We start from the raw sequence: 27,781 nt of genomic DNA on the forward strand, positions 1-27,781 counted from the left end.
AAGATTGTGTATATTTTACCATTTCAATGCACCATCATATGGATTTTTCCATTGCTTGAAATTGGTATTAAGCTCTGCACAGGCAGAAGCTAATGTAGTTGCAGACTGAGTTTTTCTTAGTAACTAATCCTTGCCACCTTCCCATGAGGTGATTTGCGAAGTATTTGACAGATGGAGAAGCACAAGAGGGGAGAGATTGTTTCAGAGCTGGGATTAGAGATTTGGAGTTGCAGACTTCTGGTATTGTGCTCTACAGCAAACAAGAGGCAGTGCTTTCCTACCCGTTCATCTCATTCTCTTAGGGCAAATTCCTATAGAACTTTATTTACAAAGACAATAGGGGAATAATCCCATTGTCTTAGTTAGATACTAGTAAAATTAGTCTTTTATTTCTGTGATATTGTATGCAATTCAGTGCTGATGGTCAGGAGACATTGAATAACATCAAACAGCAGATTTGGTGCCAACCTTCATTCTTATTTAGCTTAGGCTAAACTGACACCAAACTTTTGAGATATTCCTCTCCTCCCACAGCGGAGAGCCACTGGGATTTTTTTTCTTTATCCCACACATGGCTTCCCTCCTACATTTTCCTCCCATGTCAGATATTCATACCCCCTTTAATAACCAGCAGGGGGATCATTACACTGAGCTACTGCCAAATGCATAATGACTGCTGCCTTTGCCTTACACAGTCACTGCACTACTGATATCCAATTCAGCATTGTAAAGTGCTTAGGGCTACCTTGGGGATGTGCTATATTAAACCCAACTATTCTAAATCCTATTTAATATAAAGAGATTGTTGATGGGGGAGGGGAGATGGAGATTTAAAATTGTCGTTAATCACCTATTTTCAACAAGTAAAAATACCTGATCGTTTAGGGCCCAATTCTGTCACTCTTAAGCCATAAATAGTCCCGCTAATTTTAATAGGGCTGTGTGAAGGCAAGCACTCTGCTTACTACAGGGGATGCAAAATGGGGTCCTACAGAGGCTGTAGCTGAGGTGGTAATCTTGTGGTGAGCTGTTGGGAGTGAGTGAGCCCATTTCTGAATTCCACTTACAAATGTTTTACAGTGAAAACAGGAAATCGGAGACATGCTTCATATCTGGCTAAAAATAAAGATACTCTTAAACTTGTAAAAGACAACATTTTTATTTGAATGATATGACAGAGCTGCCACAGGAGTGTTACCTGCTATAAAGAAAGCTTAAGAATTATTACCTTTATTAGACCAGTGACACTGAGCTTTAGCCATACATTTCTAACTTCTGTCCCTCTACAGAGACAATTTTCTTTTCTTAAATAAACTGTCATGCTAGTGTTAATATATTGTTGGCTCCCTCATACTCTGAGAATACTGCTGATATAAAACATGTATATGTTAGATTGGTAATAGTATCTTTAGTGTAGCTGACTAGAACAAATGTGTTTCCCTCATGGCTGTGCTAATGTGATAAAGGAAAATTGGCTGTTCATCAGCTTTTGGCTGGGTAAAGACAGTAGAGATGGAACCACATTCTTTTTTATGCATTAATACCACTGAGAACTTTTCGCTAGTTATATTTCATGTACGGGCATGTTGTGCAAAGATGTTGTAAAACATGAGATAATGCTGCAAATAACAAAGTAGAAAAGCCTGTATCTTTTATGATGATAACAGTCAAACACCAAATGACAGTAACAGGCTGTAAAAAATGTGATGCAGGAAAAAAAAAATGCGGTGCAACCACCATATACGCATATATGTAGGATCTTGCGAATAGGACATCAGATGTTTGGAGGGTTTTGAATTAAAATTAAATTTAACAAAATGTTGCATTCAGGTCATTGATGTGTCAACATAAAGAATAATTTAAATGGAGAGAGATGTATTTTGAGTGGTTAAACTCACATGCAGTAACTTTTAGAACAAATCTCATCACTTAGTAATTATGATAATAGTCTTCAAATTTCCATCAGTGGAAGGACAATAAATTTTCCTGTCTAGATCTGGGATATATGGACAGAATGTGGAAACAGCAATAAAGCTCAGCATGCATGTATATGTTTGAAAGTGAGGTTTAAAAAAAAAATAATCTGTACAATTTGATGTCAAACCTAAAGGAAAACAAAACAAGCAGGAAATCCTATCTCATTTCATATTTTCTTTCTTAAAATACTTTATACACTCATGTTGCCTGAGGCACTGATGATGATGATCTGATCTGATTTATAGATAATTGTCTGTTTACCTTGGTCTGAAATTCGAAATGCTTTATTGTTGGAATAGCCATTTTGAGTGCTTTTATGGTTTTAAAACTGGTATTCAGTTTTCAACTTCCCTTTTTGCCACAAATTATTCTGTTTTTTATACATTGTTTGTTCTCATACATCTACTGGTCTTATGGAAGCAATTATTCCAGGTTTATTTTTATTTGTTTAAAGTGGGTATCACAGCAGGCTGAAGCACTCCATGTTTATTTGGCTGCTGTGGACATGATTCACTAGGCATGCATGTTGGCAAAATGGAACCGAAATTCTATATGTCGGCAACAACAAAACAGTGCTTCAGAATTCAAAGGCTACCAAAGTGCTGTGTGAAATAAGCTTCATGCAAGCTAAATACTGTTAAAATCATGCAATTTCATTTTTGCAAAAAAATTGCTTCCTGAAATGAGACTAAATTTAAGAGTTATTCAATAAAGTTCAAAAGTTTTGAATAAGTTGAAGTTAGCTTCAGTGTTTCACATCATTAACAGATAGATAATTGTACCCATTATGACTTATTTTCATCTTATCCCTGTATTGTTGCGATTAAATTATTCTGCAAAATGCCAGACTGAAAGGCACTTCCATGTTATTAAACTTTTCCCAATTTTATGTTACTTAAATATGGATTTTTAGTGCAAAAAAAAAAAAGTACTTTGTAAAGCTCAGCGTCATTTGACTTTGTGGAGCTGGGAGAATGCCATAAACTATTTCTATGAACATTCGCTCAAATTTAAAATGAATTGGCAGGGCAGGGAGTGCTTGCAGAAAACAGTACCCTGGAGTGCCGACTGAGCACTCATTCCTAGCCAAGGGTTCTACTGATGTAACGGAATTACCCACTGGGTGTAAAGCAGATGTAGCCAGTTTCTATACCATTCCCTTCAGCCCTTGTAATAAGAAACATGCTGGGGCCAGGGAGACATTTTGGAGGGGTGTTCAAGGCCTGGCTGAGATGTGCTGTGTTTGGTTATCCTGAGTGTGGTAGATGGTCCCTTGAGGCCTGGATGAGCTGATGTGTATGAGAAGAGCTCTGACAGCTATAGCATGTGCCTATGGCCTGAAGTGATGAAGGAGCTGTAACCAGTCTTGTACCTTGTGAAACAGACCCTTCTCTTTTTTTCTCCTCTCCCCCCTCCCTACCAGATCAGTGTACTGTAGATACTACTTTGATTTAACCACTGTAGAATTTTTATAGTCTGTGCATCTGAATAACGATCTTATTAACTGGATTGCTAATGAATGAACAGAAAAGAGGTAACTTCTGTCAGTAGGTGCCAAAAATAAAGGCATGATGCCAAGTAGGTCAAAGTAATGTTTATGATTAATCAGTGATATCTGCAACATGCATTGAAATCAAAAAGGTTCTGTAATGAAGCACACACTTTCCAATTTTCATTGATTCCATAGGTGTATTACAGCAGAATTAGTTTCTTCTTGAATGGCTGGGAAGATGACAGCACACCTTTTGATTCAAGGATTCTTGTGGGAACAGTTGCAGATACTAATGCTGATGGGACACTGAAAATTGGACAAAGCTTCACAGGTAAATATTTCTATTTTAGTAGAATGCTGTAGAATATTCAAAATAAGATATTACTACATGTACATAAAGGCTTTCTGCTTTGTCCAACATACAGATCCCTGAAGTAATGCTTTCTATTAATTTACTGTTATGTTTTTTCAGTAAATAGATGAAACTATTTCTGAATAGGATTATTCTAGCCACTAGATTACATGCCTGTTTAGAGACAGGAGCAGAGATGAAGACTTTTTTGACTCTTTGTGTTCTTCAGTTCTATCAATACTTGTGTAAACCACTAGCAGAATGAGAACTGTTCAGCCTCAAGAGATGCCTGATATTGTTACTATTCATCAACATCTGGAATTTCATGTGTGCTATAGCACGACATGATTATTGTAGAGCAGCTTCAGGATGTCTTCTTGCTCTCCTCAAATTCTTGGCTCTGCAAATGTAAAAACACTGACTTGCTTTTCAGGAATGTGCAGAATTTGGAGCTAACTCCTAAATATAACTATGTTACTTGGCTTTATTGTGCTTTTGGGTAAGAAGGCCATTCTGTGTCCTGTTTCTTAACGCTTCTGTTTGTGATTTGATTCTGAATACAAAATAACCATTAAATGTATTAAAGAAAGGATTATTTTAAACTGCTTTTTATCTTTATTGTATAAATTGATAGGTACAGTTGTACCTACTGTATCTCTTCTCTAATTAGAGGTGGCATATGGACTGGCTCATTACTTCTGTCTAATGAGCCGATCCTTGTGCCACCTCTCTAATCAGAAAAGAGATAGGTACAAAATGTTCTTATAAAGTTATTATAAATCATTCTTCTTTTATTTAAAAAAAAAAAAAAGTTACTGCCCTTTACAGTTTTGTCCAGATCCAAGATGGTTTCATTCAGGGGGGTAATTGTGCAAGAGATCTGTGTGCTGGATTAAAGGCGCTCTCAAGCAGTGAAAAGCTGCCTTCTGCTCAACAGGATTTGATTACTTATATGTATATACATGCTATGTTTTTTAGGTTTAGAGCAATTTGTTGGAAGGATGCAAGACTTTCGCTTTTATCCAGTGGCACTTACAAACAGGTAAAGGACTTTTTTTTTTGTTTAAAAAAAAATTAGGAGTATGGTGATGAGAAAGAATAGATTTATTAAAAATACTTAGAAAATACTTATATACTTAGAAATACTTATTTCTCACAGCATTGTGCTTTTTAGTTATCTTTAAGTGATTGCTTATAATGCAGTTTACTGGATGTCAACTCAAACATGATTTTTGATCTTCAAAGTCTTGAGTTAAATTAAACAATATAGCGTATTTTGCTTTTTAATTGTTGTTTAGGTATATGTAGGGAAACTCAAAAGTAAATAAGGGCATGTTTTCCTTACTAGTATTGTTCCTGTTACAACCAGACTTAGCAGGTATTCTAGCAGAGAGTAGATCCAGTTTCTAGATTCCAGTGCTTATAAGCTATCTAGGTGTTATCAACTTGTCATAATTCTGACATAGTGTGTACTGGTAAGCTTAGGCACGTTAAATGAGACTTGCCAAGCCTCCCCAGAGCTTTCTGTAAGCTGCAGGCAATCTCTTCCATAAATTTCTGCAGATGGGGTGCTGCTTCTATGGCCGCCTTACTTCCAGAGAATAAAGTCTGCTATTGTTCCCAGATACGCAGCATTGTGAACAGTTGTCTCTAAATTTTTAGCCCCTAAAGCAAGGCTTACTGGTAAGCTAACCTTCCTGTCGTGGATTTTAGTGTGCATCCGCAGTTGTTTGTCAAGCACAGTCTTTACTCCCACCTTCTCAGAAGCACTCATGGGGAAATGCCTTAGTCTCAAGGGAAAAGAGGAGAGGACAGAGGGCCAATCATGTTTAGAACAGTCCAAAACCAGTGAACCATTGATCCAAAGGAAGAGGGACAGACACTGTAGCTGGTCAACATGCTGATCTTTGTCACTGCCAGCTTGACTCCTGTGGTTAGTAATTCCTTTTGTCTAGCTTCAGCTTCCCCATGGCATCAGACATCCATGTACTGTATTCTTGATACCCTCAAGTCTCTACACCTAAGAGGTTATTGTCTTAATTCTTCATTTTTTTCTATATTAGATAGTCCTCATAAGCCACTAATGACTTTTCTACCTCAGCCCATGTAGCCTTGAGCCAATTGCTTTGACATCCTTCATCCCCTAGGCCAAATTACAGTTGCCACTGCAATTTCTCTTGCCCTCCAGCCTCCCTTCCGAGCGTATTACAAAGAGATGTTACCTTTGCTATCCAGCTCTTGCTGGATTAATCTAGTCAATTCAAACTGGCCAGAAAAAGTCAGCTCTTATTTGTCTGTGTGGTGCTATTGGGTAGGCTAAGCACAGCAACACTTGTGACTGCAGACCTTAAGGCTACTTAATGATAATCTTTCAATAAGATGTAGAGTAGTTTCCTAGGAGCACTGATGTCTGCAGGACGTGACAATGAACTGATCTCCTGTGAATTTAAAGTATTCATATGATTCGGAATTCCAAACTGCGAATATCATGTTGGTTGTATATTTTTTTGGAACAATGCTTGAACTACAGAACTCTGAACTACAACTGAAGTCACTGAAAAGAATATAGTTTAAAAGTTGAAAGATAAGGTATTTTACAAAGTGTTGCAAGCTAATGATTCATAACTTTGTCAATGCAGTTTTATTCCCACAAACAACTCAGGTTAGAATGTTTATGAGGGATAAACTGTGAATAAAAGTCTTTGTCGCATATGAATTATTTTAGGTCTATGGCAGTTGGAAAGGTCCTCTTACTGTGTTCTATAGGATCTGCAGGAGCTGTTACTGTTGAAATTAGGGAGATGGGATAAGTAAATTTTTTAATTTAAAAAATCCATACCTTCTGGGCTCCCAAAATCCTTCTACACCAGAGATGAATGAATAAAGGTTTATGTAATCTGCCCATGTCATTCAGCATATTCACCTATTACTTTGCCTACCGTTTCCACCTACCCATTCAGGTTGGTAATCTCACTGAGAACTACAATGATTCATCTGCTTTGGCATAGGCTGTAGGAATCTAACAGAGTGATCTCAGAATGGGGCAGCCAAATCAGTGGATATATGTTACAGATGGCTAAAAGGAAAAATATTTTTATCTACATTTTCCAGGGTGCAGCATGATACTTCTCATGCTGCCTTTTTGAAGGGTTTCAGGACAGGCATTCAACTCGTCTGTGGCTACGCCTCATAAAAAGTCAGTGCTCTGGGATGCTTTAGAACAGTCCAAATCAGTGACTGGAGTCAGACGTGGTACTATAATTAAATATTGGTAGGGCTTTTCCCCTTGCACCTACGACTGAATTAATCCTACCTGAGAAGATGTCCTGAGAAGGAGTTTTTTTTTTCCCTTGGTTCTGTTTATTTGTGGAGCTCCATATTGTAAAGGTTGAACAATGAAAGCAACTCAAGTGCTTTTTCATAGATGCCTTTTGAAGATGCCTGCTGCTTGCTATTGATTAAGTAGGGACCCTAGGTGGCCTGATTCGTGGCTGATTGCCCCATTTATATGAGATGAAAACAGGCCTTAGGGCTTCTAGAGTAATCTAAGTTGAATTTTATTTAATCTATGAGCCTAGAGGCACAAAGTGACACTTGTCATTTTTTATCATGTCTGTAATTACTTTATATGCTGTGACAGAGACATTTTGGAAGTATTCTCTGGAAAATTTCCTCATCTGCATACCCAGTCAGAGTGCCGCTGCCCTGGAAGTCATCCCCGGGTACACCCTTTGATACAGAGGTACTGCATCCCTAACGGTGCAGATGATACCACTAATGACAGAGTGCTGAGACTGGATGCAGAAGCCCATCCTCTGCATTATGTCAATGATGATGACATTGGAACCACCTGGATTTCATCTGTGTTTGCTAATGCTACAGGTCTGGATCATGGTGTTTCTATCACAATAGATTTACAAAATGGACAGTATCAGGTAATTAGAAGATTACATTTGCCATTTGTTAATCTGATCTAGGAAGAGATTTCATGTTCACTTTGTTTAAAATTTTGGCGGAACTCAAGCTTTATGCTTAAAGATGTTTTCCTTAAGATGCCAGAAAGAAAAATTCTATTATCAGCAGGAAGCAGTGCCCTGTAATTCTTGCTATGGAGTTTTTCTTTTTATGTACCTTAACTGTTGTTTTAAGCAGTAATCTGGACGAGGTATACCAGTGTGAATATCCTGTTTGAAGTCATCAATGCTTAGAAATGATTGCTGTCTTTTTACTTTTTTTTTTAATTTCAGTTAGATTTCTGTAAATTTTGACTTCAGTTTTCTCTTGAAATGGGATATGAAATTTTTGTGATTTTAGATATAAAAGTCAAATGAAGTTTTAAGTCTGTAGCACACTGGCATGTCATAAAAGATCTGTTATGTAGCCTAAGTTTTTTTTCTTTGTAATTAATGCAGAAAAGGTAAAGAATATGATGGCAGGTTTTGGCCACATAAATAAGAATTAGCCTGTTATTTGTAAGTCAGTTCAGATACATATGAAGCTTTAAAATCGATTTGGTGCATATAAATTTCAACTTACATGCTGAGGGAAATCCTTGTTGGCACAATACGGATATCAGGCTGGATACCGAAGTGACAACAGATTCCTTAAATGCCATTTATTTTTGTCAAAATTAATATCAGAATAACAAATTATGGATGGCTTTGTATTTCAAATGGCCTTTAAAAAAACAAGAGTTTTGATGCAGCAACTCTTTTGGTGCAGCAGTTCAGTTGCTCTCTAATGTCTGAGAGAACAAAAAGCTTGCTTAACAAAAACTCAAATTCAAGACAATGTATGGACTGAAATGCTGGTTTTGTATTCTGTAAATGTTAAAATAGGCTTTTGTCACATTGAAATAAAAAAGTAGTGTTGAAATTCTAATGATTCTATTATACAGCCATTAATATCAATTCATACATTTGCTCTCTTCTTGTAGGTATTCTATATTATACTACAGTTCTTTAGCTCGCACCCTGAAGCAATAAGAATTGAAAGGAAAAAAAGAGATGATCTTAACTGGGAAGACTGGCAGTATTTTGCTAAAAATTGCAGTATCTTTGGAATGGATAACAATGGATCTCTAGAAAAACCAGACTCTGTCAACTGTCTCCAGCTTCCTAGGTATGAGTGGATATTATCTTCATGTTACAGATGCTCTGAACAGGTAGCATCCTGACACAATTCATTTCCATGTCCTACTGAGATAGAATCTTTTAATTTGGTATACTCATTTATTATAGGTTGCTAGGTATATACCAGATCCAAAATCTGGCCTTTCGATTGAAGATCACCAAAAGGTCATCTGTCATTTTTATCAGATTTCAGACATTGAGGAATGTGACACAATTGACTGTCTTATTTTTGAGCTAGACTTCTGAAATTGTGTATGTTTGTGTTGTGTGGGACTGTTATTGTCAGTAGAATTAGGGAACAGTGGGATAAAGAGTGAGAAAGACAGTTATTATTGATTAGTTGTACTTATGTAGGGAGTATGAATGTATTCCTCCTGATCAGTTATTCTGTGGTTCCGTGATCTCTGAGGCTGCAACTTGTTCTGGAGCTTAGAAAAGAGGACAGAAACTTAAGAACAAAATGCAGTCACTTGACCTTACTACTAATCCTGCAAAACATGTGAGAAACAGGTTCAAAATTGTAACATTAAGCTTTTCAATTTTTCTAAGCAAGAACAAGACTAAAATCTCAGGAGCGAGCCAAGAAAGGTCATTACTTAAGAAACAAGTTACAAAGCTTTTTACTAGACTGTTAGCATGTGTAACTTCTAAACATTTTAACTTGTTGTATATAAATATATCATATAACTTATAATACATAATATATGCAGTTTTATACACATGTGGACATATATATATACAAATCTTTGCTACTACAGGTATTCACTATTTCTTGCCTAATTTTGGATGGCAGACAGTATTTGGCTAACTTATTACTTGGCTGGAAAACAGTCAGAAAATACAGTACCAGGTGCTGTAGGCATTGGTATTTTTCCTTTTTTTTCTGTTTAACTTCTGTTGCCTTCCTAAGACTATTCAAATGACTCATCTTTGTTCTCCAGGAGTTCAGAATTCTGTAGAGAATGCAGAAATCTTTGTTTAAAAGTTAAGGAATGTACTCTGTAAATGGTGAAGATTCTGTGTACTGAAAGAAGGGCAAATGTTGGAATAATGTTCTATGTCTGTTTTCCATTCCACCACATGCTTTTAAGTGCCAAGATGCGACCAAGTTGTTGGTGGAGGTTTTAAACAAGAGTGTACCTTCATGGACAGAACTTCTTAGGATGGCCTGGAGGACAAGTGACCTTGGCTTTGAGATCCTTACTGTAGCTCGAAACTTCATTGTTTGGTGACCATGAGCTAGCGCCTAATGGACTTTTTAGTTTCCTTGAGGAAATGAAAGTTAAGGCTGTTTATTTCCTCCTACATCTTGTACCACCCCTGTAAGTCAGGAGTCAGTCATTGTCCTTTATCCAATTATCAGAGGCTTTTGTATGTTTACTCTGAATGTAGGCTGATTCGTGGTTTAATTTATCTTGCTATACTGTTTTTCTAAGAAGCTGCATGTAGAAGCTTTAAGATCTTGATAACTTGTTTATGTAGGTGATGCTGGCCTTACAGTTCTGCTGTTCCTTCTGGTACTTTCATACCAAGACTGTTGTTCATCAGCTATTTGTACAAGCCTTAGACAGCTGTAACGGAAATGTTGTGTCAAGGAAGAAAAGTGTAGCATTTAATTTTCTATGGAGGGATTGAGAGAAAGTATTCCCCCAAAAGAACGCACAAATATATTCCACTGAGATTTTTTGTTAAGCACTGAGCTGACTAGGGACACAATAAATTCAAAAACACTTCATAAAGACAGAGTAAGGCTCAGCAGACCCAACCTAACTATGATTCTTACCCTTTAAAGGCTCTGAGTTATTCTGAGGTGAAGAAAACTAACTTTGAATATTGTACGTCAATACCAAATGATATCTGTGGATGCCAATTTTTAATGTATAGGTATGCAAAGAAGCAGACACTCTTGGGTAGAAGTTCAACTTGTTAAGTTTTGCCTAGTAAATACACCAATGTGAGATATAATTAATACCAAAATGTAAGTGTGAGATCTGTGTGTTCTTGTTTCTTTAACATTTGCTTGACTTCTGAGGAATGTCTTTCCTCTTGGGCTTAATCAGACAGTTTTATTCTGAAACCCACTATATTCCACTAAGCTCTCTTTCACTGTGCTCACTGGAAGGTATTAATGTACTATATTTATAACTTTGCTCACTCATAGTAATGAAATAATATATTCCAGTGACTCTAAAATTCAAAGCGTAACTATTTGTAGTTTTTCTTAGTGTGTTCAGCAGATAAATAACAATGTGGGCTTGTTAATTGTATTAGTCATCAGAAGAAATTCTTTGTAGTTCAAGCATAGTTCATATTTCTTAGAGACACTATTAAACTTTTTAAAAATGTAGTGCAGATGCCACTGCATCAGTGTTATACTTCATATTTAGAAGTTGTTTTCTAGATGATTCATTTTAATAGTAAACTTAGGGTCCAGAGAAGAGTGTGGAAGTCTGGGGAAAACAGACAACATTTTAAAGTATGTTTTCTTTATCTTCCTTGAATTTTGATAACTAGGAATTCTGTGGTGTAAGACCTTAATTAAAATCCATTTAAAAAAAAAAAAAGCTATGTACCATAATGTGGAGACCTTCTCTGAGGGGAAAAAAGGTAGAGGAATGGAATCTGTAATATATGTGTCATTTTGGTTTTCATTTGTCTTTCTTTCCTTTATTTAAACAGCTTTACTCCGTATTCTCATGGTAATTTAACTTTTAGTGTTCTTACTCCGGAACCAAATCACCGACCTGGTTACAATGATTTTTACAATACTCCATCTCTCCAAGAATTTGTGAAAGCTACACAAGTGAGGATTCATATGCGTGGCCAGTATCATACTAATGAGTCTTGGGTAAATTTTAGGCATAGATACTACGGAGTTAATGAAATTACAGTCAGTGGAAGGTAGGTATTACTGAAACTCTTCCTATTACTGCCTCCAACTGCTAAAGCTGTGCGAAGTATGTAATGCCTTGCCTAAAATTTCTTGAGGTGGTTCTTCTTTTACATTTGTGAATAAGAATGCAACTTGGTCTGAAGGAGTATATAAAGTTTGATATGATTGGTGTGCTGTTTTTTTTTAAAGCATCTGCTCACGTGTTATTTTAAAATTAATACTTACTATAAAAATCTATCAAAAGCAATCCTTTCCTTGGAATTACCTGTGCCTCTAGGCAAAGGTTTGTGATTGAAACCATGGCTTGTGCTTCACTTCAGTAGCTCTTCCAAGTTTCATTATAGACATGACAATTTCAACAGTTGTAATACACAGCTCATTCTTTGTTTTAGCTTCAATTGTCCATTAAAAGTGGGCAGCTGTGAGTGTAAGTTTTACATTATCTGTGACTGACAACTGTATTGTATATGATGTGTTCTGTCTTGTGAAAGAACTAATTATGCCCTGCAAATAACATGCAAATTTGGCAATGAAATATTTCCATGAAACACATGGTGCACCTTTTTTTTAGTAAGTATTATTTCTGAAATTCTTTTGAGAGAAAGCACCCTACCAAAGTTCACATTTACCTTAAACTTTCCTACACTCCTAATGTTTTCATTATTGATTTATGTTTTGATAATTCTTTTACTAAAACAGCTTCTTGATTATCTACAATCTTCTTGATTATGTCATAGTAAAATTATTTCAGGAGTTCTTTCAAGAGTGGTTTCTAAAGCAATGCTATGCCTCCAGAAGATCTGCCATTCAGATAGTGATTGTTACTTTCTATGAAATAGTACTTTAAAAGGTTTTATTTTATAAAAATCGGGCATTTTAACTGAGATCAAGTGATCTACATTATTGTGCTAGATATAGCTAAGATTCCATAAAGTATAGCCATGTTGTAAGGGTTAACACTGATGAAAAATTAATCTTTTATAAATATGTATTATATATTGAAATACAGTTTTCATTACCTATTATGTAAGGTAAAAGTAGCTGTGATACACGATGGCTTTAATTTTCTTGGAAAGCAGTTCTTGATACTCGCAAATGTGTTCAGTGAAGTCATTTTTTGTAAGTTATTGTAGTTAAAAACATTCTCTTGAGTTTATTATGAACAAATAATAAACGAGCCAGACTGTTTTTCATAAAACAAAATTATCTTCATGATCATGTTATATATCATTGCAGAGGTGTTCCAGGTGTTCCATGTGTTCAGTTACTCTTTGCTACCTCTTGTTCCTTCAGGTGTAATTGCCATGGCCATGCTGATAATTGTGACACAGCGATGGAACCATACATGTGTCTGTGCATCAAAGAAAGCTATACAGAAGGAAATAATGTTAGTCTTTTCTTTGTGTCTACTTCACCTATGTACTGTCAAATCTGGTATTTTAGATCTAGCAGTCTGGAAATGTTGATCGTCCATATATTTTGCAGTCATATATAGGATTTGGCTATCCTTAAAATACTCCATAGTACTTTCACAATTGTTCTAATGAAAGATCAACTTTCATACTTTAATGCTGTGTCTTTTCAGTCAGCAGCTGGTAAGGTTAAACCTCCTGTTGGAGCTAGAATTCAAAGGACATATTAAATAACAAACGTAAACAAGTCGATACAGTCTAGACAATACATTCTTACTCCTGCTTTGCTCTTAATAACAGCATTTCTCTATAATAAGGGATTTTGTGAAATACAGTGTGTAGCTGAAACTTGTCAAGTTGCGGAACTTTAATTTCTCAACTAATTTTACAGTTCTTGGTCAGGGAGACCCAGAATGAGTATCTTCAGTGTGAGACATTTACAGAAAAAAATAAGTGAAGAAGCTGAACACATCCTTGTGAGATGAGAGACAAGCTCCATGAGGTTTTCTTTTCTCCTCTTTCCTAGTTTGGCCTCTCAAAATCTGCAAATGATTTTTTTTATCTTCTCCTTTCTCCTGTAGTCCCAAATTTCGTGCCCACATATTTATTTTTCAAAGCACGTTGTTTATTACTTAAAGACAAATCTCCCATGATGTGTCAAATATCTATATACACAGTGATGTAAATAACTAAAAGATCATTTTTAATGAATTATGCAGGTTTTTATTACCTGATATTGCTTTGCTATGCAACAGCTATCCAGATGTATATGCCAGATGAATTCAAGGCGGTAATTTTAGCTGTATTAAGTGTAAATGTGACAAGGACATTACTCTACCATATGTTAAGAGCTTGTCAAGGGATCTTAAATTTCTGGTCTAAGATACTCTAAGAAATAATCTTCTCAGCTCTGATGACTCACTTCTAGCAAAGTTTGAAAATTAAAGGACACTACTCACAGTGCAGTTTCTTCTCAAATGTTTGCCATGTCCCCTTCCCTCCCCACACAAAAGAAGGAATTTTCCAAATGCAAACAATTTAGCACAAATGCTTAATTGAGATTCAAAATTTAAAAAAAATTAAAAATAAGTGGTCTGAGAAACACAGGTATGTCTATGAAACAGTTTTTTATCAATTTTCAAGGATAGTCAAAAACTATAGTGGATTTTGATTGTCCTTGACATGTTTGCCTTACAAAGATCAGAACCTCTAAGTTGTTTGGAATTCACCTGAACTCTGAAAACTTACTTCAATGTACTGATATATATATATTCACAAATACAAATTCTATTTTATTGTTAATTCTACTTTATTTCATCTTTAGTAGAAACTGATGTCGTAATAGAATCATAGTATCACAAGGTTGGAAGGGACCAACAAGATCATATAGTCCAGCCATCCTTCCATCACCATTACTCCCACAAGCTGCAAAACCATCTTTTGTAGCTCCTCATCCACATGCCTTTTGAATGCTGCCAGGGATGGCAACTCCACCACCTCCCTGGGGAGGCCAATCCAGTGCCTGACCACTCCTTGAGAGAAAAACGTTTTCCTTGTGTCTAATCTGAATCTTCTCCGGTGCAATTTGTGGCTGTTTCCTCAGGTCCTGTTTGTTTCCTGGGAGAAGAGGCCAAACCCCTCCTGATCACAGCTTTCATTTGGGAAGTTGTAGAGTGCAATAAGGTTTCCCCTGAGCCTCCTTTTTTCCAGATTAAACAATCCCAGCTCCCTCAGCTGCTCCTCATAAGACATATGGACTTAATGGACTTAACTCCATTAACTATTACCTATTGGTCACAGCCCTCTAGCCAGTTCCTTACCCAAAGAAGGGTATACCTGTCCAGGCCATGGGCAGCCACCTTCCCTGGGAGAACACTGTGGGAGACCATGTCAAAGGCTTTGCTGAAGTATAGTAAACTACATCAACAGCCTTTCCCTCTTCTACCACTCTGGTCACCCAGTCACAGAAGGAGATGACGTTGGTCAGGCATGACCTGCCTTTCATGAGCCCGTGCTGGCTGGGCCTGATTCCCTGGATGCCATGCTCATGCTGTGTGATCTTACCCAAGATACTTTGCTCCATAACTTTTCCTGGTACCAAGGTCAGGCTGACAGGCCTCTGTAGTTCCCTGGATTCTCCTTACAGACCTTCTTGTAGATGAGAGTCACTTTGGCAAGTCTCCAATCCTCTGGGATCTCTCCAGATAACCAGAAGTGCTGATAGATAGTGGAAATGGGCTCAGCAATCACCTCCGCTGGCTCCCTCAGTACTCAAGGGTGGAGCCCGTCTGGTCCCATGGACTTGTGACAGTCCAGATGGAGAAGGAACTCTCGAACTGTCTCCACCTGAATCACAGGCGGTGTGTTCTGCGTAGCATCCCAGACTTCCAGATCAGGGTGTAAAGTGTCTGAGGATAACTGATCTGACTATTAAAGGCAGATGTAAAGAAGGTTTTGAGGACCTCAGCTTTCTCTTTATCCTCAGTGGTCCCATTTCTCACTGTATCAAGTGAAGGATGGAAATTCTCCTTGGTACTTCTCTTACTGTTTATATATTTGTAAAAAGATTTCTTGTTCTCTTTTACTGCAGTGGCCAATCTGAGTTCAAGTTGGGCTTGTGCCTTTCTAACTTCCTCCCTGCATACTTTAGTAACCTCCTTGAAGTCTCCCCAAGTAGCCTGTCCCTTCTTCCAGGGGACATAGACTCTTTCTTCCAGAGTCTCAACAGTAGTTCTTGGTTCATCCACACTGGTCGTCTTCCCTTTTGGCTCACCTTACAGCACTCAGGAACAGCCTGGTCTTGTACCCTTAAGATTTCCATCTTGAAGAGTGTCCAGGCTTCCTGGACCCCTTTACCCTTCAGGAGCAACTCCTAAGGGACCCCAGCAAAAAGCATCAGAGTCCACTCTCTGGAAGTTCAAGATAGCAGTTTTGCTAATCACTCTTCTGGCATTGCCAAGAATAGAAAATTCTACTCTTTCATGGTCACTCTGACCAAGGCAGTCCCTAACCTTCACATCTCTCACCAGTCCTTTTCTGTTAGTGAAGAGCAGGTCTAGCAGGGCACCATGCCTGGTAGGCTCTGGTATTTGATAGACATGACAGAACATGTTATTACATTCTTCTAACTTAGTTCTTACAGGCTACAGACATATATTTCTTAAAAAAAAAAGAAAAAGAAAAAGCAGAGCTAAAGCAATTCTTTTAATTCTTCAACCAGATGAGGACTTCTGTTATGATCATTCTCCTGTAGTAACAGCTACACAAAATAGCAATTGAGCCCCAGGTACTTCATTTCCTTTCCTTTCTTGTAGGCATTCTCTTTCTACACACCTACAGCCACCCCTCATTGTATGTGTTTTTCAGGTCTCAAGAGCTACTCATCTATTTTGCATTTAATCTAGGGAGAGAAACTGTTTATGTGTATTTTCCAAATTCAAGTATCATGCTTTTGTTTTTGCTAAGTTAGATGTCAAAATCTTCTAAGAAAACTGAATGTTACATAATGTGCTTTAACATTATTAATAAAAACCAAGTAATTGTTTTAGCTGGCATTCCTCTTGAGAGGTCAGCTGCTCTGTTGCACAAACTGGTGTCACCAGTCTGAGGAGAATCTTCTTAAGGGCAAAGCATTCAGCTTCTTCATTTAGTTTGTTCTGTAAATGCTTTGTGACTATTTTGGGAATTAGCTTGGCCTCATAGGAATCGAAACTGAAGCACAGTTTCTCGGCAACATTTATACACAATTTATAGACAGGAATATACAAACAAATTCTGTGCTGTTACATGAAAAATTTGAAACAGCCCATGAAAAGAGCAAGACAATCAAAAAATGTCAGCCTTTCTTTACAACCTGAGACTCTCCTTTAAATTGATCATGCAGAACTTCATGCAGAAAGGTAATGGCAAATTGTATAGAAGTAGTTATGGAAATGACAATAATAGAAAATAGAATTTTAAAGAAATAAAACAACTCGATTGTTTGAGAGGATATGAATGGAGGTGAGGGTGTGACTGGACACTGTAAAAGCTTCAGGTCTTCAGAGTTTTTAATATTAATGATATTAAGCATCTACAGTTTGAAAACCAGATATGATGTGTTGGTTTAACAAAAATGGGATAACTAAGTCCTTTTATGTTGTTACAATGTGTTGTTGTGTAAGAAGCAATCTAAATCTTAGTTAAAAGTCAGCATGTTTAATCATATCAGGTATTGGAATTAATGATCCACAGTACCTGAGCAGTTGTAAATATGAAGTATAATTGGTCACTCGGTGCAGAAGCAAGCAAAACATATCCTTTTTAGTAAGCTATATGCCATAATTTGTTTATAGAGATAGGTGTGATAGGCAACTCGTCATATTAAAATAAAATAAATAAAACAAGCTGTTGATTGACTAGTGTTTTGGAAATAGAAAGCAGAAAGACCTAGTGCAATAGTCTTAGATGCCTGAAAACTTTGAATAACTTTTTGATGTGTCAGTGCAAGTTATGGGTTTGTCCATGAATCCATCCTTGGAAAACTGTTGTAATTTCACAGTTCAAAGACTAAGGCTTCTAAAACAAATTGTGTATGAGTGTCATTGAGATAGTGAAAGAACTTGTTTCTGTCTCAGATACCTTGTGATTTGTTGCACCTGTACTGATATGTTGAAGGAACTGTGAAGTAGTTGTTACTCCATATATATTTTCATTTCAGGTTTTTAAGTTTTACTTAATAAGAGATATGAGGTCATAGGCAGATAATAACTAGCATTATGACTGTCATTGCTGTCACTGCTATGTTTCAGAAGCTAGAAAGGGCTGTTCCAGTCTGAACATATTTTCTAGGGACTTGTCTACTGTGTAGGATATGCATTCCATTTAATGTGAAAGAAAACTGAGAAACAACTGGGCTGGTGCTTTAGTGTTGCTGCGAGTAGCGGTTGTAAATCATTTGGTTGTGTATGTTTATTGAATTTATAGGGGTTTTACCATTTCCTTTATGAATGCTGAAGTGATTAGCCATTGTCTTTTTCCTGTTACTATTTAAAAAGTCCCATACAACAACTTCCTAAAAGATGAATTAACCCTAGAATACCTAGTAAGTGTGGCTATATCACTCTGAAAATGAAATTTGCAATTGAATATCCTGAACAAGTCGGAGCGTTAGTAAACCAGAATGCGCGTGAAACTCATCAGGTGTAAAGCATGTCTTCTCCCTCTCTTTATAATTTTTTAATTTATTATTTACTGTAGTCCTATAGCATTGGAGTCTAGAGGAGAGTTACGTGGAATTGATGCTTGATTTCAGAATAACTTTGAATTTTAATTCTGGAAGATTTAAGTGTGAATTAACTTGCTGAACAGCCTGATTGTTAGAACTACTGTCTTGTATGTGTTTTGATTTTTGTAGACTTCGGTATGGCTTCATTCAACTTCATCATAATAAGTATAGGTGAAAGAGAATATATCTTATGCTGCTTGACAATGTCTATACCAGTGTCTGAGATCTCAGTTGTATCCCATTTTTGGAATCTGGCATTCTAAACAATACCACTTATGTTCTTTGTCAGTCAAATTCTTTGCTGGTCACTTTCCCATTGCAAAACAGCTGCTGTAATCTGATAAAAGGTACTATCTGGCATCTGGGACCTCTCTGGCTGAAAGAATCGCTGATATATTTTAAACACTCTTTAAAGAACTGCACTTAAAAGGATGCAAAATACTTTTAGAAATTAAGGTACATATAGTCTTGTGACATAATACTGTAAGATTTCATTTCCATTCTATCTTCCTTAATCACTTGGAGTCCTTTTAAGAATTCTAGCTTTTTTTCCTAATCAGACCTGGATTTTTGAGTTTAAAAGCAGTTCGATCTTCTTTGGGGAGTTTGCAAGAGAAAGGTATAGTTCAAAGTTCTGGCTAATGTGCAGTCTTCACAAGTAGTCAGATGCTGTAGTGAGAGTGCTGTGGATAAGCTAAGAGGAAATATAGACAGCTGTCTTCAGAACAATATTAAGATACAGTGAAATAGATATTGCCTAAAATACTTCCTTACTCTTACTTGGTTAAAGAAGTAAAATGGAGTGTAAGAAGGAAAACAATATGTGATTAACTACCATATCATACTCAAAACTTATAGGACAGCTTAAACATATATAGTTAGGTTATGCACGCAATGGATTTTTTCAATAATGCAGTCTTCTAAATGAGAGAAAGTGGCATTTTAGACTTAGAGTCATAGAATCATTAACGTTGGGAAAGATCTCTAAGATCATCTAGCCCAACTGTACACCTACTACCAATATTACCCACTAAACTAATCCCTAAGTATTACATTTACCCTTTCCTTAAACACCTTCAGGGGGTGGTGACTCCACAGTCTTCTTAGGCAGCCTATTTCAATGACTCACTACTCCTTATGAGAAGTTTTTCTTAATATCCAGCCTGAACCTCCCCTGGCGCAAGTTGAGATTGTTCCCACTTGTCCTATCACTGTTACCTGGAGACGAGGTTGCCCCTCCTTCAGCACAATCTTCTTTCAGGGAGATGTAAAGAACAATGAGGTCACCCCTTAGCCGCGATGACAGTTTCTTCACCCATAAAACTTGTGCTCCAGATCCTTCACAGCTTTGTTGCCATTCTCTGGACACGTTGGCATATTTGCTGTTGTTTTTTGTTGAACTTTTTTGGAAGCCTCATGAGATAAATGCACATTAAGAAGTGCTGGCCTTTCAGATACTCTGTACGCTGTGATCCGCCACACATTTGGCAATATGTAGACCAGTGTTTCACAAGATCAAATGGTAATTGTTACTGTGCTCTATAAAGGTGCAGACGCTGTTTATAATGCATCCAAATAGATGCATCTGGTGAATTTAATCATCTGTACCTCAAACATAGTAAGGCAGCATTTTGTATTATTAGAGAACTAATCTAATTTGAATTTCAGGATGTTAGCCTATGTTGAGTATCTGATTGACTATTATTTTTCTTCTGTCTTTCTTCCTTGATTTTAATTTGTTCTTAAAGTAATTTAAGAAGAATAAGGAGATGAATTTTATTTTCCTACATCTTTTCTCTCTTCTCATCTTTCATATTTTTAATGTGTAAACAGAGGAAAAGCAAATAGAGCAAAGTATATAGAGTACAACAGTTCTTCTAAGTATAAAGTAATCTTTTTATTTTATTTCAGTGTGATCATTGCTTGCCGTTGTACAATGACAAGCCTTTTCGTCCAGGTGACCAAGTTCATGCCTATAATTGCAAACCTTGTCAGTGTTACGGCCATGCAGAAAGCTGCCACTATGACTTAGCAATGGATCCTTTTCCTCAGGAATACTACAGAGGCAGCGGTGGAGTCTGTGATAACTGTCAACACAACACAACTGGTAAGTCACAAGACTGAGAATTGACTTTGTTCTGTGGTCACTTTTTGGTCAAGTCTTGTATCAGCTGGTAATGGTGAATAAATTAAAAGTAAATTGTATACCTCTCTATTTAAGTAAATCACTAGTTATAGCGATATAAGCTACAGGAAAATATTTCTGAAATTTGACTGAATCTTGTAGAAAACCTATGCAAATTATATTCCAATTATTAGAATGTTTTGTTTAAAGGCCTTTTCCATTACATGTTCTGGAGCATTTAAATCCAGAATATCAGGGCTACTTAATCAACCAGTTTAACAGATAACATTTGACATGTTGTCAACTTTTGCTATAATGTCAGTTTCTTGTTTATTTTTTGTGCTTATTTTGTATTCCATCTATGTAGTATATTTTAGAATACTTCTTATTTTTAAATATTCTCTTTTATTTCTTTTTTTTTTCTTTGTCTTGTAAAGGGAAAAAAGAAAATTTTCAGGTTTAGAAAAATAGTTTCAGGTTTACCAATATTTTTTTCAAAAAAAAATGTATAGGCATTTGCATGGCACAGCTTTTATATAAGTGTGGCATTATATAACAGATGGAAGTTTAATGGAGTAAAACATAGTTTGTAACAGGTTCATTGTTTCATATGCTCTGGATCACTAAATTGGCAGGTAGAGATGAAAGGTGCATTAAAATGGACGTCCTGAAAATTATAGAATTCTCTCAAAGGAATAGAGTCTTTAATTTTGAATTATACAGCTAATTTTAATGAATTGGAAGCCATAATGCATAACCTTTCCTTCATGCAGGAAGAAACTGTGAGCTGTGCAAGGATTTCCATTACAGACAAGCAGGTGCAGATCTTTCAGCCATTGATGTTTGCAAACCGTGTGACTGTTATGCAACAGGCACGAAAAATAAAAGCCTCCTCTGTGACAATGTAAGTAGCTTAAATACAGAATAATGACAAAGCATTTTAAATTAGCAAAGTAGATAATTACAAGATTTTACGAAGTGTATTTTGATGATAACTGGGTTTATAAAAATTGTTCAGCCTCTTCAAAATAAAAGTTGGCTCAAACAAGAGGATGAATGCCAAGAAAACCCCAAAAAGCAATTTGAGGCATACAGCCATGGAGTTCTTCATCTGGATCAAAAACAGATATTAAAAAAGCTTGACTGAAAAAATGAACTGGGAGATACAGTTGGAAAAATGGGAGACTATTGCTCAATAAAGCATCAGATAGCTGCATTAGCTGCAGTGCAGGGAGAAATGATTAAAAGGCATTAAAGAGTAGATTAATAAAGCTGGGGACTAAAGGTGGAAATGAATTATGTGAAGTAAGAAGGCATCATTTAAGGAAGCGTTTCCAAATTTGACCTGTGGAAGATAGAGGAATAAGGACCCTACTCATGAGAATTGTCACGCCACAATGCTAGTTTTTAAGGAAATACGCCAAAATTGGGGCAGAATACACTTTTACTGCACAATTTACCATTTTCTGCAGTTCATCAAGGTTTTTTTTTTTCTGCAAAGTAGTAACTATGTCATTAAGTTCTGAGGTACAGAATTTCAAAATTGATCCATAGAATCAGAAAATAAGTTATTTCTGATAGAATGATTACTCATCAAATGTAGTTAGTTATTATTAATATAGACAATTTAGGGGATTTGTGAAAGGCCTTTCTGCAACACTCCCATCTCTGTTACTTGGTCTGATCTTGAAAACCCTATCCTTGTTCTGTTCACCTATTCTGCTGTTGGTAGGAAGTACGTGCCATGCAAGTGAGAAATGCTACAACCGTAAGATCTCAGTTCTCATACACCTGTATACTATGTTAATTTGCTTATTAGTGTGTAAAGTCACTTGTATGTTAAAGTTCAAACTAACATAGTAACAACTTAAACTGTGAAGTTATAATGTTGATAGTAATGAGAAGGATTTTAGAAGGCTGTTATTGCAGCACCTCTATGAGTAGTACATTAGGCTTTTTTTCAGAGATCCTTGCTTGAGACTGGTAGGTACAAAAGAAAATTGCTACAGTGTGTTAAAATTTGCCCACTTCTGTGCTGATTATTGGCATCTAATCAGTACAGAAAAGATTCATATTAGTTGCATCCTCATTGTGAACTTTTGCCACAAAATATTTCAAACCATCAGAAAGTCCAAATGAATTATTTCAGGTGCCTAAGTTTTATGAGATCAAAAGAAGAATTGGCTGCCTTCTCCTATTCTCCCTAACTATTCACACATGAGAAAATTCTGCCAGAATACTGCTGATACGATCATTCTTACTCTGTATAGAGAGCTGGAAATAAATTTCTTCTGGCCCTTAAACCACAATTCTTGACTCATTTTCCTGCACTGTTTTTTACCCAGACTGCTCTATAAACGCTTACATATTCAATCAGGCACAGCAATTTGTAGTCCTTTCATGATTCTGTTATAATACGCCATATATAATGGCATGAAAAAAAAAAAAAAGCCTTTTTTTTTTTTTCCCAGGGCATTTGTTTCTGGGCCGAGCTGAAAGTGGTGCTATTACTTTTACTTAGTTTTTGGAAATGCCATTCAGGACTCAGTGAATTTAGACGTCTTTATTCACTCAACCTTTACTGTGTTTTTGTTTGTTTGTTTTCTGTTTTTTAATTTAATCATAGCATGCTTGTAATTATGTATCATATACTTATTGGTGCAAATAAGCTGTACTTTACTGCAGAAGATGTTGGTCAGAGTTGCACATGTCTAATTGCCTCATTTCAGTGTGATGGCTGTATTGTCTCATTACAAGAAAACCTATTTTAAAGCATGAAGATTAACAAAATGATAATTATTGCTTTCTTTGAAGGGTCAAATGACATTCTAGTGAGACCAAGTCTGCTATCGAACAGCTTCAGATTTTGCTTTTCTATATACTCCCTAAATATTGCTATTTTGAATTTCTTTGTGCATTCCCCTCAATTTTGAATGCATTTTATTTTAACATAGTAGATAATTAGCTGGTGTTTATGTATACATACACATTTTAAACCAAGGTAGACTTTTAGATTTATTTTGGAGTTGAAAATTTCTTTGTTCCAAAATTAGAATGAGTATTCCTGTGTTCTCATTTTTCCACCTACATATTTTTCAACCAATTTAGTGTGATTGAAAATAAATACATAAACTGAAATGTATGTTATACGAGAACATCAGGTAAAGAAGCTATTAAGGGCATTTCAGTCAGTAGATTGACTGAATGGAAAAGGATGCAAATGTAAACTACTACTAGAGTCAGTGAACAGTTTGTGTTCATACTTGCTAATGGAGACAACAAGGAATCAAGTTATAAAACACTGTATGTATGAATCTTGGATTTGCCTTTATGGAAGCGCTGTAATCTTAATAAGCTGAAGGAGAAGGAGCCTTTTATGTTAAATAATTTCTGCATGGTTTTATACCATGGAAATGCTGCTTTTCTGTGATATTTTGTAAAATGATTTGGGGGACTTGGCCTGGAATGTTGTGGGCAGAGAAGAAACACTTCATTTTACATTTTGAGCAATTGTAGAAATCCACTGACTTTTGAAAGTCATCTTAAGTGATGACAAGATGAGAGAGTAGGGGAGTAAAAAGGAACTTCATTATTGCTGCTTATTCAATTTTCAGTTCTCAAAGCTGACATACTGAGAATACTCACAGGTATTTGGTGGTCAGACTATTAACCTATCTGTGTGAGCCAGTGCACCTTACAGTTTCCATTTCTTAAAATGAAGAAAATGAAAAGAAAATAATTTCTCAACCCTGTTGTTCCCTTCCTCCAACTTCCTGAAATTGGAAGTTGTTGCTTGCTGGCATCCTTGCCAGATTTGTGTTAAGTTACAAGGTAGTGGGAAGTATTTAATTAGAATTTATATCAAGAAGACAGTATTTTGAGATCAATACCAATCAATTGCAAAATCAGTAATGGCAGGATGAACAAAGAGAATGTAGTGCTGGACTAAATGTACACATGGATCTCCAAATGTGAGTATTAGGGTATTTCCAGCTGATGGAGGAAATATGCCTCTCTATTGGTCAAGGGTAAGTAATTGAAATGAATGTGCTCATGTCTATGGGACCTGATATAGTATAGTTTTTGGACAGGAAGTAGTTGTTTTACGCTAAAAAAGATAGATTTAGATTACATTTAAGAAATTATTAACTATGAGGGTGGTGAAGTTACTGTAACAGATGTCCCTGAGAAGCTGTGAATACCTCATCCTTGGATATGTTCAAGACCAGACCGGATGGGGCTTTAAGCAACCTGATCTAATGAGAGGTGATTGGAACTGGAGAATCTCTGAGATTCCCTCTATCCTAAGCCATACTGTAATTCTATCAAATCATGACTATACCAATCTCAAAAAGGTTGTTTTGTTTGGTTGTTTTTTTTTTTTTTTTGGTCATGTGGCTTCAAAACAAGAAGTTTCACTTCAGCAAAATAAACTTATCAAGTGCCAAGTTTTTATTTAGTCAAGTCAATCACATCTCATGTTGTTTTCTCCAGAATTGGAAAGATTTTCTCTTTATGTACCTGGTTGTGTGTTTCCTCTGGTACAGACAACAAAGATAAGTTTTTTTGAAGCTAGAGATATATCCAAAGAGAGGAGATGGTTTTAACTTTCAGAAGGATTTGGATCAGCTATTTTTTCAGTAAACTCCATGTTACAATTTATGAGTGCATATGGACAACAGATCTTAAGTAGTCAGAAGATATTTCTAATTCCATGACATGTACACATTGAATATCTACTAAATGAGTGTTCTGGAAAAGTTGTTTGTGCTGCAAGCAATAACTGAGACAACTATATGCAATATATGACCCGTTGTCTATTTACACTTTGGTCCTTATATCAGTTTAGTAACTGGTTAGTGAGAGGATTCTTTAACAGCTTTTTTTTAATTTTATTTTGTGATTCTAGATTTGATGAGTAAGATTAAAATATTGCCCAGTTAAGGAATTGTGTGACTGTAGACTAAAGCAACGTGAACTATTAGGTATATATAAAAGTCAGAAATCTCAAGTGGTCTGTTTCCCGATTAAGGACAATAATGTTATAACTGTGATTTGTGCAGGAGGAAATTGCTTGCATACTTTTTATAACCATTTACATTCAAGGATATGGGAGTAATGTGTATTTCATTCATAAATTATAAATGACACAAGGGATTATATGCTACCTCAGCATTAGTGATTTTTCTGTATCAAATAACAATTGTAATTATGAGGTCCCAAGACACACTGCCACTTGGTAGTAATGTTGTGCTGAACTCATTTTCATAGTGAACAATCTAGACAGATTATATTTTATAAGTGGTTTAGTTCCAAGATGGCTGTGTTAAGAGACAAGTTGTTTCCATCTTCTTACTCCTAGGGTCAGATACAGACCTGTCGGGCGTAAGCAACATGAGAACAGATTGCTTTTTGCTCTTATATAAGAAGTGTAATTAAAATCTATTTGTTTAAATGACTGATAGCATTTGAATTGGCGGAAGGGTCGTGGAGAGGGCAAAGTTCAATAATATCTCTAGTGCTCAACCAGTGAAATCTTGATTAATAAAAACTTTAAATATTAATTGCTACCTGTATTACCAATGATACTATCGTGTCTAGAGTAAGCTGGTTTTACAGGTATTACCAAAACTAAATATAAATAAAAACAGAACAGTTTTGCTTCGTAAGTCAGTTTAATACTTATGTGGTAATAGAAATGGTTTGTTCTACATATTTTGATGTAGGTTTCTGTACTAGGTATATAACCTTTGTCACACTTATTTCTGTACTGTTATAAGCATCTGCAGCTTATACATTTTTGTAACAGTATCTATTGCCAAGCATTTCACAGTGCTTCTGGATTGTTTTAGTGCTGCTGTCCTTACAGAGAAATTGAAGATTTGTTTCTTTATTTTTTCCTCTAAAATTCCACCTAGCTATTTGAAACAAATGCAGTAGGATAAAAGTCTGTGTAATATTGGGTGAATTAAAGTGGTAGGTTTTCCCTGCCTGATATTCATGTCCACTTATAATGCCGTACTTAGTGTAAAGGATGAAGTTAGATTGAAATTATAAAATTGTATTAGTTACTTTGAAAACTGAACTTAACCAGCTATCTCAAATTATTCTTTATGTATTTAATTTTTATTTTATTTTATTTTTTTGCTTGGCTGTAGGTTCTCTTTCTGTTTATTTTTTTTCTGAAGGCTCAGAAATTAAGGAAGAATGACAGTGGACTTTTTTCCTCATACTTTAATCTGGTACACAGAAACCTATCTTCAGATCTATTAAGAAACAATTTGATAAAACTTTTTACTATAATGAAAACTTTAGTTTCCTGTACTTAGCCACCATGAAAACCTTTCACTCTTTTTAAAAGCGGAAAACTGGATGCTAATTTTACTGATTACAGGTGGAAAACTTTTTTTGTGCATGGCAGGGAGGAAACTTCTACTGGGAGTTCTCTGAAGGATATTATCTTGTTTCTGGTGAGAATTTGCACTACATTCTTTGGTTAGCCAACTATTCCTCCTTCATCCTGAAGAATTACATTTTCTCTTTTGGCATCTTTTTTTTTTTTTTTTTTTTTTTTTTTTTTACCCCATTAAGGGAAAGGGGCATGCATTTTCTGCATCTGAATGTGATGAAAGTTGCTATTACTTGTACTCCTATAATAGCTTGACACTTTAAAGTATGCTGAAAATATTGGGGTGGTTTTTTTTGTTGTTGTTTTTGTTTTTTCTTTTGATGCTCTTAGCACTCTGTGATCTGCATGTTTCACTTGTGTCAGGAAAAGGCCGCTATCTGGTTACTTCTAGACTTTGGTTTATGCGGCTATAAGCACAGAAATGAGACTTTGATTTAGTATGTTATGCTCTCTGCTGTTTATCAGTAATATGAGTAAACAATTTATGGTTTTGGGACTACCTGGGACAGGAGTTTCATCTGAGTTGTCACATTTGATCTTCGCCTATGGAGTTCAACTAACTCCTTTCTAAATACATTTCAAAATGTGTATCTTTCGATGCACTGACTGCATATAGAACATAATCTTCTTTTCCATTCTTTATAAGTGTCTTTGTGTTAATTCTGCAGGCGTTCTCTCTATTGAAAATTTTATAGACACCTCTTTCCTTCATCTTATTCACCT

At 36.0% G+C, this 27,781-nt stretch overlaps 1 protein-coding gene across 1 annotated transcript in view; it reads left to right on the forward strand.

Annotated features, from left to right (window-relative positions):
* The window catches only part of USH2A (usherin), a 377,385-nt gene that overhangs the window by 26,361 nt on the left and 323,243 nt on the right, over window positions 1–27,781 (forward strand). Inside the window, exons 3-10 of the mRNA XM_085219239.1 lie at window positions 3,665–3,800; window positions 4,800–4,863; window positions 7,462–7,756; window positions 8,758–8,942; window positions 11,633–11,854; window positions 13,140–13,233; window positions 20,436–20,631; window positions 21,423–21,553. Coding sequence (XP_085075365.1) covers window positions 3,665–3,800; window positions 4,800–4,863; window positions 7,462–7,756; window positions 8,758–8,942; window positions 11,633–11,854; window positions 13,140–13,233; window positions 20,436–20,631; window positions 21,423–21,553 — 1,323 coding nt within the window. The remainder of the gene's footprint in view (window positions 1–3,664; window positions 3,801–4,799; window positions 4,864–7,461; window positions 7,757–8,757; window positions 8,943–11,632; window positions 11,855–13,139; window positions 13,234–20,435; window positions 20,632–21,422; window positions 21,554–27,781) is intronic.

Source organism: Meleagris gallopavo, chromosome 2 (assembly GCF_905368555.1).
Source record: "Meleagris gallopavo chromosome 2, MGAL_WU_HG_1.1, whole genome shotgun sequence".
Taxonomy (NCBI): domain Eukaryota; kingdom Metazoa; phylum Chordata; class Aves; order Galliformes; family Phasianidae; genus Meleagris; species Meleagris gallopavo.